The sequence below is a fragment of the Gadus macrocephalus genome, chromosome 9, assembly GCF_031168955.1.
Source record: "Gadus macrocephalus chromosome 9, ASM3116895v1".
NCBI lineage: Eukaryota > Metazoa > Chordata > Actinopteri > Gadiformes > Gadidae > Gadus > Gadus macrocephalus.
The window spans coordinates 454242-470931 of NC_082390.1; the positions used below are offsets into that span (position 1 = coordinate 454242).

The 16690-nt window shown below is 47.4% G+C and overlaps 2 protein-coding genes across 2 annotated transcripts; one reads left to right on the forward strand and one right to left on the reverse strand.

Moving 5' to 3' along the window:
• Positions 1-1280: 1280 nt before the first annotated feature.
• cpa5 (carboxypeptidase A5) lies at positions 1281-7046 on the forward strand. Its single transcript, XM_060060092.1, has 11 exons — positions 1281-1429; positions 1861-1942; positions 3697-3831; positions 4305-4409; positions 4679-4780; positions 4914-5015; positions 5357-5467; positions 5539-5629; positions 6041-6240; positions 6440-6524; positions 6778-7046. The coding sequence occupies exons 1-11, from the start codon at positions 1365-1367 to the stop codon at positions 6963-6965; spliced, it is 1266 nt and encodes a 421-aa protein (XP_059916075.1). The 5' UTR covers positions 1281-1364; the 3' UTR covers positions 6966-7046.
• A 157-nt stretch (positions 7047-7203) lies between these two features.
• Positions 7204-16550, reverse strand: ctcf (CCCTC-binding factor (zinc finger protein)). The gene is made up of 17 exons (XM_060060088.1): positions 15538-16550; positions 14989-15122; positions 14598-14778; positions 14267-14382; positions 13974-14066; positions 13711-13890; positions 13347-13571; positions 13081-13243; positions 12734-12904; positions 12481-12614; positions 12178-12298; positions 11918-12067; positions 11445-11788; positions 11200-11335; positions 10829-11086; positions 8716-10182; positions 7204-8457 (listed from the first exon to the last, which is right to left on the reverse strand). The coding sequence occupies exons 3-16, from the start codon at positions 14764-14766 to the stop codon at positions 9929-9931; spliced, it is 2514 nt and encodes an 837-aa protein (XP_059916071.1). The 5' UTR covers positions 14767-14778; positions 14989-15122; positions 15538-16550; the 3' UTR covers positions 7204-8457; positions 8716-9928.
• Positions 16551-16690: the final 140 nt, after the last annotated feature.

A 16690-nucleotide genomic window follows, 5' to 3' on the forward strand; every position in this document is an offset into this window, starting at 1 on the left:
CAACATTTGCTAAACCCTGCAAGGTGAGCTTTTATTTTGTTATTAGCGACGCATTCATTCATTCGAGGGTCCTGTGGTGAGCAGCATCAAAGTCAGGCGGTCTTATAAAGATCATGTATGCAGTACAACATGGCCACTCTGGTCATCTATGTAGTAAAACAATATTCATATGATAGTGATGACAAAAAATGTAAAAGCTAAAGTGGCAAATGTATTTTTGGTGTATAAGATGAAACATAAAAAAAGAGATGCACAAAGTATGAAGCAATATTTTGTGTCCAAATGTTTTTTTTACAAGGTCAACAGATTCAGATTCAAGTGTTTGAGAACAGCAGCAAAACAATATTTCCCTTCTCTGGACTGCTCGTCAGAAAAGGCAAGCAGATGAGAAATAATCACTTCAGGCTGTCGTACCTCGTGAGATTACATTGACTGGACTAAATAATGAACTGGATGACTAGATGACAAACATGCTGAAGCAGAGGCCAGTTCATCACAGAGTTACCCAGACACCCTGTCGTCTGTGGCCATACAGGCTCACAGGAAGCAAAGCCTGCAATTTGAAGCAATGGGAGTTTATGTGTGTGTGTGTGTGTGTACGTGCGTGTGCGTGCGTGTGTGCGTGCGTGCGTGTGTGGGGGGGAGAAGGGGGGCGTTCAGGTCATAGGGAGATTTAGATTTTACTTTTGAACATGAACTTGACATCCTGTGAAGTAAGGAGCAGACAGCAGGTGTAGACCAAACCTCTCATATTATCTCTTGACTTTTTCCTGTACCCAAGTCTTATCAGCACTATTGCCTCATCGGGCTACTTGTGGGCGTGGACCAGTCGTATCAGCCATCTTAATGTTTGCTTTGCTCAAAAAAGGGAACACCTTTTTTTTTAATTCAGAACAAAATGTACTTAAATAATGCCAAATATACACATTATTAAAGAAAATAAATGACATTCAATAAAAGGCGTAATATCGAGCTCTGTGTGAAGCTCAGGCTGTATCAACGCCCGGCTGTTAACCGCTTTGGCCTTATGAACACAAGGTGCTGAACCGTTTCCTGTTGTTGTCTTTGGGTGTGAACAGTGTGAACAAGGAAACTGATCTAATGAAAAGTCTAATTTTTGGTTTAAGGCATTCAATAAAGATGGGCTTCAAAACTTTAATATTTAAGTTTTAAAGTCTTTAAACTTTAACGGGACTGATACGGAACAGCGTCCGTGGGAACCCGACCAGCCGGGCCCCGGTCCGACCCCCCTGAAGCGAGGCCACTACTCGGCCGTCACCACATCAGCCCAGCCCCTGCCTCCGCCCCCCGTCAGGAGTTTAAAGCCAGGGGCCGCGCCGGGGGCCACACTCTCCTCTGCTACCATGAAGGCACTGCTCGTGTTCGCCGCGCTGTCGCTGGCGGTTCTCGCCAGGGACACCTTCGATGGGTGAGTGAGTGAGTGAGTGAGTGAGTGAGTGAGTGAGTGAGTGACTGAGTGAGTGAGTGAGAGACTGAGATGGGTAAATGTGTATATTAGGGAAATTACACAATGACCTGCAACACACAAATATAGACAAAACAAAACAGGTGCATATCAATGGAAAAAAAGTAACGTGATACTCCAACATATGGATATGTACACTTTGGATGTAGTAAAGCTGTGTCAGTTTGCAGATTTTTACCAATGCCATGGGTCTTAATATTACTTAAAAGCGATTACAAACTGTGTGTTTGTGTGTTTATTTGTGTGTTTGTGTGTTAATGTGTGTGCGTGCGTGTGTGTGTGTTAATGTGTGTGTGTGTGTGTGTGTGTGTGTGTGTGTGTGTGTGTGTGTGTGTGTGTGTGTGTGTGTGCATGCGTGTGCGTGTGTTCACCAGGCACCAGGTGCTGCGCATCTCGGCCAAGGATGAGCTCCAACTCTCGGCCCTCCGGGACTTGGAAGCCCTGGATCACCTGCAGGTCTCACCCCCTCTCCCCCTCACCCCCCCCCCCCCCCCCCTCTCACCCCATTACCCACTCAACCCTCACCCCACTGACCCTCACCCCCCTCCCCCCCTCTCACTCCATTACCCACTCAACCCTCACCCCCTCCCCCTCACCCCCTCACCCCCTCTCCCCCTCACCCTCTCACCCCCTCACCCCTTCACCCTCTCGCCCCCTCACCCCTTCACCCTCTCGCCCACTCACACAACAACACACACAGGGCTTGTTGCTTCATGCAGACAGAAACACACTAGAGCAGTGGTTTTCAAACTGTGGGGGGCGCCAGAGTTCTTCAGGGGGGGCGCGACGTGAGAAAAAAATAAACCCGAAGAAAAACCTGAAAGTCGATGATTCAAATCATCAATCGTACTTCAACTGTAGAAGTAACCTAACTAAATCGATTTTCAACCGTTTATCTTCGTGCAAACCATTTAACAAATCTACACACTTGTATCTTCAATAATATCTAAACAGAATTTCGATATCATTTAAAATTTCTTCAGAATCACAGTTTTAGTTTCATACCGCTTCGTTTTCAGCTGTTTTCATTGAAGACGTCAGCCCATTCTGATACACCTACTCCTAGACATCGTAACTCATTCATTTTTCGACCGTTTACCATAGTTCAAACCATTGAACAAATCTACACACTTGTATCTTCAATACTATCGAAACGGAATTTTGATAGCATTTATACTTTTTTTAGAATCACAGTTTTAGTTTCAAATCGGCATCGTTTTCAGTTGCTTATAATAATTTAGGTCACCATAGCAACGCCGGTAAACAAACCCCGCCGAATAGTCGAATCTCTGGACTGAAAAAGCAGATCTGATTCGACTCTGAAAATTCAGAGTCGGGGACCCTGAATGAATCTGTGTAAACTGGCAGTTTACACAGATTAAGATGTTCAAATGTATTTAAAAAAGGTTAAGCTAAAACATGCTTAGATAAAGTTCATAAATTGTGTTAAGAAATGTGTTTAAAAACGCACAAAGATGTTTTAATGTTTCAGAAATATGTTTAAAATGTTTAAAAAATATGTTTCAAATGTTTTAAAATTATGATCAGAGATGTTTAAAATGTGTAAAATAATTAGGATAGCTTTCAAAACACAGGTCTTTAGAACATTTTTTTTTGGGGGGGGGCTCAGCTGAATTTTTTTCTCTGAGGGGGGGCTCACTCTCTCACACTTTGAAAACCCCTGCACTAGAGATCTGTTAGCTGCTCCATGAGGCCGGATTCATGGGCCGGAAGTGAGTGTGACTAAATGCTGGATCTCTGGTTGTGGTGCTGAACAGGGGCTGTGTGAGGGGGGGTGAAGAAAGGCATAAGGTATTAGGATAGGTATAGAGTGGTACGGAGCACGGTGCGGCCGAATGGTGTCTGGAGCTGGTTCTCTAACAAGAATATAAAAGGAGAAGATTGTCTTGAAAAACTGTGTTTTTAAAGCTTTAAAGTAAACCATTCTCTACAGAAAATAAATAGGGTAAATCATTAATACACTAGACACGCGCGCGCACACACACACACACACACACACACACACACACACACACACACACACACACACACACACACACACACACACACACACACACACACACACACACACACACACCATCTATTTTTGTGATGTTGCGGTGCGTTTTCATTTCATTGGAATTTATGACCAATCAACATGCTTCCTTCCCTCACCGGTTAACCCGCCCTCTTGACTTCTGACCTGACAGCTGGACATCTGGATCGGGGTGCGTGATGTGAGCACCCCTGTGGACATCAGGGTGCCCGCCTTCAGTCTGAGCACCGTCAAGTCCCACCTGGACTACTACGAGATCCAGTATTCGATCATGATCCGGGACCTGCAGGTACACGACCCCGCATGAGAACAGTACGGAGGTGCAGCGCTGGGAGAACGAGCGGACGGAGATACGGAGTTGGCACAATCGGACGTAGTTGGATATGTTCCAAGGGATTTATTGGTATATTGACAGAGGAATTAAAAGCATGCCGATCAGCTATTAAAATGCTTCTTAGAACATACATTGGGCTTATTGTTCGGATATTTGACGAGGGGTAGGACGATGATAATATTCCTGGTGGTGACACGATTTGTTTCTGAGAACCGTCAGATGCACAACTGCAGTGACTCATTTTAACCACTAGACGTCGCCAATTGCTAAACACAAAATAAAAAAAATCATTATTTTTTTCATATTGTTAATAGTTGTACTACGACTGTACTTCTGTTGATCAAAGACATTTATACGTGACGGGACGTAAAACGCAAGATACGATTCCTTAAAGTAGTCAGAGACATATGTGCACTGTTCGTTCTCAGGTTGCGTTGGACGAGGAAGCGGAAGAGATGGACGCTGCAACACGTGATGTTGAGCCCAGAAACACTGACGCCTTCGACTACTCCAGATACCACACCATCGAAGAGGCTCGTAACCAGCATCAAACTCTTAACTAATTACAACATAATAAATAGTCAACGCAATGCTACAATGCTATTAGACATTTCTCTAATATATTATACCATAATAAAATATTTTTATTATAATAATACTAATACTAAAATTAATTATAAATGTTACACATATTATAATATGCAAAGTACATATTTTATTTTTATTTAAAAATTGTAGTGGTGTGGTTGGCGTTGAAGATATTTAATTTCACCATATACTTACAGCCTTTGGTTTTCTTCAGATCTACAATTTCCAGGACATGCTGGTGAGTGAGAATCCCAACCTGGTCAGCAAGATTGTGATTGGTCGGAGCTACGAGGGCCGCCCCATCAACGTGCTGAAGGTAATCCCGCAGAATATAATCCTTACCCTTGACTGAAATCTAACCGAGGCCGATGAAACCTTCTGTGTGACTAGGTGCGCGTTCTCACTCTGCTTGAAAGTGTTTGTCTTAATAATGATAAACTCTCCTGTAGTTCAGCACCGGTGGGACCAGTCGCCCGGCTATCTGGCTCGACACTGGAATCCACTCCAGAGAATGGATCACTCAGGCCAGCGGAACATGGTTTGCCAAAAATGTAAGTGAATTAACTACACACTTGGCCACATCTGTTGCCATAGTCAATGGGACCAACAAATATACTGGTTCAAACCATGCTAGCTCAAACATGGTAGTAACAATTGTCCATGGAAAAACATAGCTTTACTATTTTCGTATGATTAGATTTTTAATATGACTAAAAACGTAGTTTAATTTCCATTCAATAATGTGATATACGCCACACTGTCGTGTGGTTGCTGAACTGTAATATAACCACAAAAGTCTAACTATTCCCTGGTGTGTAAATTGCCTTTATGTATATGTGTTGTTCAGCCCTGAATGGAGGTTAACAGGCTACCGTTCTTCTCTAATGGTTAGATTGTGGATACGTATGGGAAGGACCAGGCCCTAACGGCCATCCTCGACAAGATGGACATCTTCCTGGAGATTGTGACTAACCCTGATGGTTTCGCCTACACTCACTCCAAGGCAAGTAGAGCTGGGATGCTGCCACACACACAAACACATTAACCCTGACCCTAACCATCCTGTTTTAACAGAACCGCATGTGGCGTAAGACCAGGAAGCCCAACCCCGGGTCCTCCTGTGTGGGAGTGGACCCCAACAGGAACTGGGACGCAGGCTTCGGAGGTGGGTCACCCTGGGTCACCCTCGGGGCATTCACAGTTGTAAAGCAGCGGCTCATAATGTTAAAACACAGAGTATGAACAACCATAGGATGTATAGCGGGCACGATGGTCCCTACCTGAACCCCGATGGGCGTCAGTAGCTCAGAAGGTATAGCGGGTTGGAGTGTTGAGTAGTCCCTGAGCAAGGCATCTAAAACCCATACTGCTCCCGACGAGCCGGCTGTCGCCTTGCATGGGTGACTCCGCCGTCGGTGTGATTGTGTGCGTGACCGGGTGGATGTCAGGCCGCATTGTAAAGCGCTTAGGAATAAAGCGCTATATGAATGCAGGCCGGTTAGCGTTATGTCGAGCAGCAGGTCTCCCTGCTCTCCCACCTGGTTCACGTCCTTCTAATGGTGGTTCTGATGTTCAGGAGCGGGCGCCAGCGGCAACCCTTGCTCCGAGACGTACCGCGGACCCAGCGCCCACTCCGAGTCTGAGGTCAAGGCCATCGTGGACTTTGTCAAGTCCCACGGCAACATGAAGGCCTTCGTCTCCATCCATGCCTACTCCCAGATGCTGCTGTTCCCCTACGGCTTCACCAAGACCCCCGCCAGAGACCACGGGGAGCTGGTGAGTTCAGGGCCAGGTCCTCCAGTTGTCCATCTGCAGTGTTGGGGATCATGCATGAAGCAATGCGTCTTTAATCAATGTTGTGGTTGAATTCCTGTACTGTTACTATGGAAACATATCGCCATGCAACTGTAATGAGTAGAGGCGTTTTCCAAAAATAATCTGAAGATCATAACATGTTGATACCTTGATCCGACAGAACGAGCTGGCCAAGAAGGCAATCACCAACCTGGCTTCACTGTACGGAACTCGCTATCGCTACGGCAGCATCATCAACACCATCTGTAAGCTCGGCCAACAATACTCACCATACACATCTCACCATGCTAGCCAATAGTCACACTTTAAAGAGGTCGGAAACCTTAAAATGGTTCTGAATTAAACCTTAACCTAGCTAGGACCCTTGTCCTATGAATAGCATTACTGATTTTTCAGCTGGACCGTTAAGAGGAATATCTGGCAGCAAGCAGATGTCAACAACATTTAAGCAGGAGTAGACCATTGTATTTATATTCAAAGACTGTAATATCATTTTAGACCAAGCCAGTGGCGGTACCATTGACTGGACCTACGACCAGGGCATCAAGTACTCCTACACCTTTGAGCTGAGAGACACGGGCCGCTATGGCTTCATCCTCCCTGCCAACCAGATCCTGCCCACTGCCAAGGAGACGTGGCTGGCCCTGATGACCATCATGGATCACAGCAGCAGGAACTCCTACTAGGTGGCCTGCCAACCAATGCTAGGGACAGTCTGGTGCAACGCCTGTTCCCTGAACGAGGTGGAATAAAATACTCAACCGCCATCATGACTCCCATGCAATTTTATTCAGAGGGATGTTAATCTACATTAGTTTTCAATATCGTTCCACTATTTATGTAAAAAAATATTGAAATCATTAATGTGCATTAGCCCCATCTTAATCTTGAACAGTTAATAAAGAAAGTCAGTGGACACACAGGTCAGTCCGTAGGCATGTTTATTTTTTATTGTTCATCAGCTGTACATTTACATTCTCATATCTCCAAGAACATGTTGACTCAATCTCAGGCAAACATTACAAGCAGTCTATAATCATTCATTCCTTGGTCTTTATACCAGAGCAGTGTTCAAAGCCAGAGAAGATCACAGGATTTTCAATGTAGGCGACGATCTTTTAAAGGAGCATTATAAACAGAGCTTCCATTTCACTCAACCAGTCAATGTTCCCCTCCTTGTTAACAAGACTGTAAACGCAACAGTTAATGTTCACGGTGCCAAAGTTGTTAGACGTCTGCGATCTTAACTTTAAAACGGGTTGGGGGGGGGGGAACGACTGAATGTTGACCGTATAAACCAGTAGGCATAGCCTCCTGTGGTTACCACAATGGATAGAGTTTGGCAGTTACACATTTCAGTTGAACTGATGGGAGCTTTTCAGGCGATCAATCAAGGCGTTTACACTCCATTGATTGGCTATTGCTATAAAGGGAGGGGAAATGGTTCAGTTATTTCTCATAACAAAACCGAAAGGGCCAGCCAATCCCTATCCATCGTTTCATTGTCAGACCAGTCTCAGTTCCAATCCATATTGCAGCCAGATTTACAAAAACCCTACCATCCTACAGAACTGTATAAGAGCTCAACCAAAAAAATAAAACGCTATCTTCGATGGATAATTACATACGAACGCGGAAAAATGGTAAATGCGTGGTTCAGTGGCGATGTTCTTAAAAACAGGCGTAAGAAAAATATGGAGACTCATTTCTGCCATCTGCGGCTACGGCTTCAGCGCTACTGAACCCAGCTGGGATGTTTGTAGGGCAGGAGAACGGCCACAAGAACTGTGACATTATAAAGCAAAGAATACAAAATATATATTTATATATTACTAGAGAACAATGGAGGCAAACTAAAGAATTCAACGTGTTTTAGTTGCTTAACAGGAAATACAACTGGAGGGAAAGCTTCATATGTTGCAGCCAAGCATTTATGGTAATGACATAATTTACAGTTCAAAATACTAAAGCAATGGCAGCCTATTTTACAGATCTTACAAACCTTTAGACAATTCCATGTTGCCCCTTCCTGAAACAGACGGTTCAAGCAGGACAATTTCCCTTCCAACAATAAGATAAGAACTAGCGGCAGAACACGACGTGTCCGCCCGTCTCCCCCTGGGATCCCCATCGTTCTGTCGAGCACCGTGCCGTCTGATCCGAGAGAATACAGCCTACCTAGCGCACCGTGAAGGCCTACCTAGCGCACCGTGCCGTCTGATCTGAGAGAATACAGCCTAGCTAGCGCACCGTGAAGGCCTACCTAGCGCACCGTGAAGGCCTACCTAGCGCACCGTGAAGGCCTACCTAGCACACCGTGAAGGCCTACCTAGCGCACCGTGCCGTCTGATCTGAGAGAATACAGCCTAGCTAGCGCACCGTGAAGGCCTACCTAGCGCACCGTGAAGGCCTACCTAGCACACCGTGAAGGCCTACCTAGCACACCGTGAAGGCTTTTCCGTTAGCGGTGAACAGCATTCATGTTACCGTCACTAAACAGGACAGACACTCTGACCAAACTAAACACTACAAAAGGATTAAAATGTTCACGATAAATCAAAAGAAAACAGAAAAGGTAAAAAACAAAAACAATATTTCTATTTACAGAGAACAAAAATAAAAAAGGAGAATTTCTTGGTGATTGGTTGGAAAACACAGCCTTGAGCAACGAACAAGCATTAAAATGGAATAATGCATTCTGACTTAAATCTAGCATCAAAACGGTTGCAATTATTCTCAAATAGATATTCGGTCCATTACTCCGCTGGTCAATAATCCATTTTAGTTGGTCTAAAAAACAGGCAAACACCCTTCAGTTAACATTGATAATTCCCATGAAATGAAACACGGTACTAACAGGTCAATGATCACACATATCAAATGTCTCATTAGTGGCAAACGACTGCTAATAAACAACAGACACCCTCAGACTGTCCGGTGTCCGTCTGATGGTGGAGCTTTACGGCAAGGCGGTATTGGATGAAAACGAACACCCTAGCATTAACATGAACAGGTCTCCATGGCAAATTACTGATTAAAGAAAAAAGTACTAGATCCTCAAAATTAAAATGGGAGAATTGTCGGTGGCTGAGGTTTAGTTAAGCATAAAATGACTCTTCATGATAAAGAACAGAGTGAGGACCATCCTTCAGGTGCATGAGAGGACCACTCTTTACCGTTTCAGAGTATATTTTCCAAGTGAGAGATTGTGGCATCAGCAAAAACAAAAAAGGATAGGCTCGGATCAAGAACAATTAATCTAGGGGTCTTGAATAAAGCAAATTAATAAAGGACACCTGTACGTGTGGACAGAACTGCAGCAACATGGGGCAGAACTGTGGGAGTCAATGAGCTGCTTCAATGTGTGCGGATCTTAGGTCACTTAAGATATTTACAGATGTTAGAACGAGTCTTCCCTATGTTTGAAAATCCTTTTTAAGCTCCAGCAGTTTGGGCAACGAAAAACCCGCAGCATAGAGCAGAGAAAAAATAAAGAATCAGTAACAATTGAATGTCAAGCGGGTATCCGAGCTCCTACGGTGGATGAAGGCCGATGTGTGCATGTTGATGTGCCCAGCTGTGTACCTGCCTTTACACATGTTGGTTCGGCATCCATCTGCGTGTGCTGCCGCCGGTACCGACGGGGCGCTCACCGATCCATCATGCTGAGGATCATCTCTGGAGTCAGGTCGCCGTTGGCCGCCGCCGCCGCCGCAGCTTCGTCCTCCGTGCCCTGCACCTCCACGGCCTCCACCTCCTCCGCCTCCAGACCCACCGCCTCCACCGTCAGCTCCGAGCCCTGCTCCAGAACCGCGCCCGTGGGGCCATCAGCCTCCTCCTTCTTCACGATGATGTTCTCCACGGCTCCCGTGCTTTCATCTTCCACCTGGATGATGGCGGCCGCTGGGAGGCGTGACAAGACTTATTACAATACATTTATGACACGGCTCTTCTCAAAGCGCTGGAGCGCTCCGTTCACTGGCAGGGGCCTTCCCCACTCCCGGCCGTTAAATATCGTCAAGGAAAGGGGATTTTTGGCCTTCGATTCACGTCTTCATAACTTATCAACCCCAGCGTATTCGGTTGCCAAGCGACGTCAACGACAAACTTTTTCTCTGCTGATCAACACTACGAATGGTCACTTTTTGGTAAACATAACATTTTGAAAAGACACACCGTGTGAAGTTATTTTTTCGTTTTGGCAAGTAATAATAATAATTGATGTTTTTTATAGCGCTTTTCTAAGTACTCAACGACGCTTTACAAATAATCAAACAAAGGGGAAAAAATAAAAAATAAAAAAGTATAAAGTAGCTGTGTAATAAGCGGGATAATGCATAGAAAGCCGGTCATCAGCGAAAATAAGCCCCCCAGGGCGAAGCAAGACCCCTCCGCTTCGTGCATTCTATCCATTATCACTACATAGTAGTAAATCACCATTTAGCTCCGGGAGGAGACCCACCAGGACCACTACGGTATATGACGCAGCAGTACAGGATCAGGGGCTGAGTAGCAGTATGTTGTAGTGTAAATCCCAGGGGCCTCTCACCTGTAGCAGCAGCCTTGGCCGCGACCCGGGGGGACTTGGTGGGCGTCGGTGCGGGTTTAGGGGCGTTCTTTGGTGGGCGTCCTCGTTTCCTCTTGACCGGTGGCTCCTCGGGGGCGGGGACAGGGACGGTGGCAGGGGCCTGGTCCAGCTCCATGGCGTCTTGCTCCTCCTCCTCCTGCAGCAGCACCTCCTCCTCCTCCTCCTCAGCGTCCAAGTCGTCCTCGTCCTCGTCCAGGTCAGGGTCAGCGTGATCCTCGTCTACAGAGGAAAGAAAAAACCAAAATGCATTACAAACGACCCGATGGTCATTGCAGCGACTCCACATGCACGCTAGGGTTGACGTCGGTCCAAACCACGAGCCCCTAACTCACCGCTGTCCTCCTCCTCGTCTCGCCTGCTCCTCATCTTCCTCTTGCGGCCCCTCCTGCCTCTCTTCGGGGTTGGGGTTCCGTTCTCGGCATCGTCAATCTCACCGTTACAATTCTCAGCGTGGCGCGCCATTGTGTTCTGGACAGGAAAGGACAGGAGAACATCAAACGTTTGAAGGAGGGTCTTCGAGAGGTGAGAGACCAAGGCAAAGAAGACAATGGGCCGTTGGTTACAGCAGCCTGCTTACCCGGCGTGTGAAAGTCTTGCTACACTTGGGGCAGACGAAGGAGGTGGGAATGAAGTTGGGGTCATGGTAGCGTTTGAAGTGCATGTCCAGCAGCTGCTTCTGCCTGAAGGTCTTCTCACACTGGCTGCAGGCGTAGGGCTTCTCCCCCGTGTGTGTGCGCCGGTGCATCACCATGTGCCGCTCCTGCCGACAGCAGTAGTCGCACATGTCGCACTTGAAGCGCTTCTCGTTCTTGTGGGACTTCTGGTGCTGGATGAGGGCGTAGCGCTCGTGGAACACGGCGTCGCAGTAGCGACACTTCTTGCCCGTCTCGATAAACGAGTGTTGCTTTCGCAGATGAACGCCTGGCCAGGAAGAGAGACACGGGAGGGTGAGCATCTTCAGAAATAGGGAAAAGCAAAAGCAGAGAGCACGGACTGCAGAACCCGTGTAAGGAGCAAACAGATGTGCTGCAGCATGTTAATAAAACGTACCCAAGTCGCTCTTGCGGGCGATGACTGTGTCACAGTGGGGGCAGTGGAACTTGGCAACGTTCTCAGTGTGTTTCTGCAGGATGTGCATCTTCATGGTGCCGCTCTGGGTGAAGCGAGCATGGCAGATGTAGCACTCGTATGGCTTCTCTCCTAGAGAGGGTAGGTACACAAACAGATTAACCACCAACCCCATTGCACCCAGAAACCAGTGTTACCCGAACACAGCCAGGTGGAGAGTCCGAGGAGGCAGCAGGGCGTACCTGAGTGGGTCCTCATGTGTCTCTTCAGCTTGTAGGTATCTCTGCTGGCGTAGCTGCACAGGCTGCACTGGAACGGACGCTCTCCGGTGTGGGAACGGATGTGGCGCTTCAGCTTACTCACCTGGGTAGAGAGGGGTAAAGGTAATGAGGCTCCATAAAGCAGTTAGCCCTGGAAGCTTTACACATGTTTCTTTGTGTAATCATGTTTTTGCCCGCCGCACAACTTTGATATTCAACTCTTGGCTTGAGAATCCAGTAGTCTCTAGCGTTAGGGTAAGTGAACACTGAGCTGGAGGAAAGTACCTCAACACTGGCATAGTCACACATGGAGCACTTGAAGGGCTTCTCGTGGGTGTGTTTGTAGCGCCGATGGCGAACCAGCTCTCCACTGGTCACGAAGGCCATGTCACAGTCTGTGCACTTGTGAGGACGGGTTCCTGCAAGAAAAAGGAAAATAACATAAAAAAAGTGTTGCTGGGTTTCTGGGCTTAGTCCTTGTGCTACTTCAGAGTCTGAGGGGGCTTAACCCTAACCCTAGGGTGTGAAGAGGGCCTACCAGTGTGTGTGTTGAGGTGGTTGCGGAGCAGGGTGACCGTTCGGAAGGCTCTGCCACACAGGTGACATTTGTGGGGCCTTTCGTCAGTGTGGCTCTTCATGTGGCGGTCCAGGTTAGAGCGACGAGGACAGGTGTAGCTGCAAAGCTCACACTGGAACGTCTTCTTCACACCTGCACGGGGCCAAACAGGGCACTCGTTGGAACCATCGTCAACCATTTGATTTATGCTTCCATGCTTGGTCAATAGTTACGTTTAGTGTAGGATTTTAAAATACACTACTGCTACTAAAACTGGCCACCAGCAGGGGGTGCTAGAGATGCAATTGAGTGGATCATGAGTCCCTTACCCTTCTTCTTGATCTTGGTGGGTTTCGGCGGCTTAATGTTGCCCACCACCTTCTCAGCGTTGACTTCAGACAGAAGCCCTTCCTGCTGCTCCTCCTCAAAGTCATAAACACTGACGTCCATGTCCTTATCGCCCTCCGCGTAGCGCAGACGACTCTTCTTACCCTAGAAGAAGACCAACAAACCCGCAGGCACTCAATATTCTAATACACACCATGATCAGAATTTGAATCTTTAGAAGTGAAGCCAGTAAAAGTTGATGTTTTACCATCACCTTCTTGGACTTCTTAAGGGCCGCTGAGGGGGGCTGGTAGTCGGGGTCTTTGGACCAGGCCGAGTCATCGTTTTGGACCTGAGCGGGCTCGTCCTCCCCTTCCAGGACCTGCGTCACCTCCTGTTCCACCTCGTCCTCCTCTTCCAAAGGATGGGTCTCCGTCCCCTCCTCCTCCTGCTCCACCGTCTCCACCTCCCCGTTGGCGCCCACCTTCACCACCTGGTTGGCAGCACGACAGAATGAGGTTAAAATAACAGTACAAAAGGGGTTACTAATGTCCTGCCCAAAAGGGGCCTCTTAAACTGGACGTCCAAATTGCCTACACGACGTGACCCGTGTTGGTGTAACGTTTCCCTACCTGGAAGCCTTCTGGCAAGGGCAGGGTGTGGCAGATAACAGGGTCGCCGTCCTTGGGCATGGCAGTGGCGTCCACAAAGGTCCCCTGCTGCAGAGCCTCGACCGTGGAGGCGGAGACGGGAACCTGCACCAGCTGCAGCTCACCCAGGCCCAGGGCAGCTTGCTCCTCCATGTTCACCACCTAACACAAGACCGTCTCCTGGTTAGGAACACTCCACACGCCTTCATCAGACCGCCACTCATCATTCCAGGCACTGCTCTGACCTGCAGGGTGATGATCTGCGTCTGGTCCACCGTGGTCACGGTGGCCTGATGCGCACCGCCAGCTACCCCTCCACCTACTGCAGCTTCCATCACCTAAAGGCAAAGCACGTTGATCAGCCGGATCCATGGCTAACATTATGGGCCAAATCAAATAAAACACACTGGTCGAGTCAAGTTTATTTTTATAGCCCTTTAAAACAACAGTTGACCAAAGCGCTGTACAAATCAAGAGAAAATAATTCAGTTTTTAGGAGGGATTTGAAACTGGGCACTGAAACAGGGCTGTGGTTTACCTCCGTCTTCATCTGCAACAGGGCTGGATCCAGGGACTCCATCACCATCATCTCCACGCCTCCGCCCCCCTCCTCCATGAGCTGCTGCTGGGTATGCACAGCCTCCATCCCGTCGCCTGGACACAACACATTAAGACACCGGTTACCAAGAAGCCACCCCATAGAACTAACTTAAAAGTTATGATCCCGAGAAGATCGATTAAACGTAAACAAGGATGAAACCACCCGTCTAAATAGACGACAAGTGTACACTTGCAGAGTAAGAGTTATGTCTGTGTTGGTGCTGCTGAATCCATATGTGGCCAGCCCCTGAGAGCCACAGACCCCTCACCTTGGTCCAGAACGATCCCGGACTGTCCATCCACCACTCCGCCGGCCTCAGCTGCCTGCTGGAGCAGATCTGCCACCATGTCCTCCTGGCTGTGGACACTCTGGATCGAGGGGTAGTCTTTGGTGGGGTCGTCCACACCCCCGACATCCTCTGCCGTCCCCTGGTCCATGCTGGGTAGGCTCTGATTGGTAGCGATGTGGACGACTTTAGTTTCCCAAATCGGTGGAGGGTACGCAATCACCTGGTAATACTGTAACTCACATATATCCTACAAATTCCTCCTGTAACTTTATGTAGCTAATGTCACATCCAACGGACACTGACGGAACATAAATACAAGGTTTTGTACAGGTGCTCAGCCTTTTGTGAGTTACCTGGAAGCACATCGCACCTCGAAAACTCAATGTGAACATCTCCTGACAGAACCTCTGCAGCTTCCTGGCACAGAATCTCGTTGCTCAATAACCTTTATCTCATCTCAGCCTGATATTCCAGCTAGCCTCTCTCCCTTTTCTCACTGTCAGCCTGCCAGGGGAAGGAAGGATTATTCAGAGCACTGAATCAGCCACACATTTTCAGTACATTAACCGTGAACTAATTGTGATAACAATTATTAAGCTGTCAACCTAAAAAATATATAAATATAAATGTGATTATGCTTGTGTGCCGACGTGTGTTCAACTATAAGGCGAAGTTGCCCGAAGATTTTTTTTTAAACGAGGAACTGATTATTAATTAGCTGGAAATGTTCATATAGGGCCGCTAATTCCCTACGGCCGCCTTCTTGAATCAAGAGTCAATGGTGATTAATTAGGAAGGGGCCTCTAATAATTTATTTTAGACACAGCAATGAACTAAGTTCGACAGCGACCGACCATTCATCCAATATATACACAAGTGGTCGCCTTCACACATTGCACATATAGTCGTATTTTTGTACCTCTCCTAGCCGAATCGTAGAGGGAGCTCTCTGCTGTTATACATCACTGTGTATGCCGTTCTAGGTGGCTTTTGATAGAGACAAGCGGGCAAACGGCGTAACAACAACTTGGATTCCCACCGTGGTGGAACGAGGGGAGACAATGTTCCCTCAGGAGGACCTTGTTTGCGGGGCGCCAGGCGAAAACGACGGACAGAAACACGCAGAGGTTGCAGTAGTCACTTTGCTATAAATGCCTCGTCATCCTCCCGCGGTGGCCTGATTTTTTCCTCGTGCGCCATATGCTAGCCGCGGAGCTAATGTGATGCTACATGCGTCGCCACCGCATTTTGATGTTTGAATGCATCCGGTGGCGCGGTATAGATTTGCACAACGGTAACATTGTGCTGTTGACTTGCAATGGGATTCGCCTTGTACAAAACTTGGAGGAAAAAGTGTAGTCGACAAGTTATAACATGGACGCGGGAAGGTTAGGCCGTAGCCTCGGGGCTAGGAGGGAAACCGCCTTGCTATTGCTAACCGAATATACTTTTTAAATATTAACCCCGGTTCTTCCATTTAAAGTCGACTGTGCCACATAATGGTGTAGTGTAGTGTTAGGTTGTATTTATTAGAGTATGTGGATCAATGTATTCAACGCATTACGTAGTTCTGCTTCCACATTTTCAACCCGACAAGGCGAGCGTTAGCCCACTATGCTAACGCAGCCCGCCAGTTTCCATCTCGTCTCAGCAGTAAAAGACAGGAAACAAAGAGAGGACCGAGAAAATGGACGCCCGGCCTAAACACTTAATTCACATTATTACAGTTATTCATCTACCGTTTCAACACTTCTACAGCGGATACCGCTGCAATTAGAGAGGGCTCAAACTCTATCGTGAAAACTTCTGTTATTTAAACGCATTTTGACGGGGATTTCAATAACGATAGAGGGAGACAAACACCCCCCGACAAGCCGCCCAGACCCGGAGCCCCATCGTGACACCTAGAGGCCGAATAAAGATCCTGCAAACTCCCCCTTCTCTGAAAAGTAGTAGTACTTTACCTCTTTTAAGTCTGTTTCTCCTCCCGGTGAACTCCACTGAAAGCGCAGAGACTGTGCTACAAAGTTGGCAGGGCAGATAAGAAATGCAACCTTCTCCGACGCTTCTTT

Excerpts from the sequence above, each read along its gene's own strand:
- ctcf (XM_060060088.1), bottom strand. The coding sequence starts at position 14,766 with ATGGACCAGGGGACGGCAGAGGATGTCGGGGGTGTGGACGACCCCACC. Across the intron at positions 13,891-13,973 it reads CGCAGATCATCACCCTGCAG|GTGGTGAACATGGAGGAGCA; the intron begins GTCAGAGCAGTG and ends GTCTTGTGTTAG. Across the intron at positions 11,789-11,917 it reads CGCCCGCAAGAGCGACTTGG|GCGTTCATCTGCGAAAGCAA; the intron begins GTACGTTTTATT and ends CTTCCTGGCCAG.
- cpa5 (XM_060060092.1), top strand. The coding sequence starts at position 1,365 with ATGAAGGCACTGCTCGTGTTCGCCGCGCTGTCGCTGGCGGTTCTCGCC. Across the intron at positions 5,016-5,356 it reads GAACATGGTTTGCCAAAAAT|ATTGTGGATACGTATGGGAA; the intron begins GTAAGTGAATTA and ends TCTAATGGTTAG. Across the intron at positions 5,630-6,040 it reads CTGGGACGCAGGCTTCGGAG|GAGCGGGCGCCAGCGGCAAC; the intron begins GTGGGTCACCCT and ends TCTGATGTTCAG.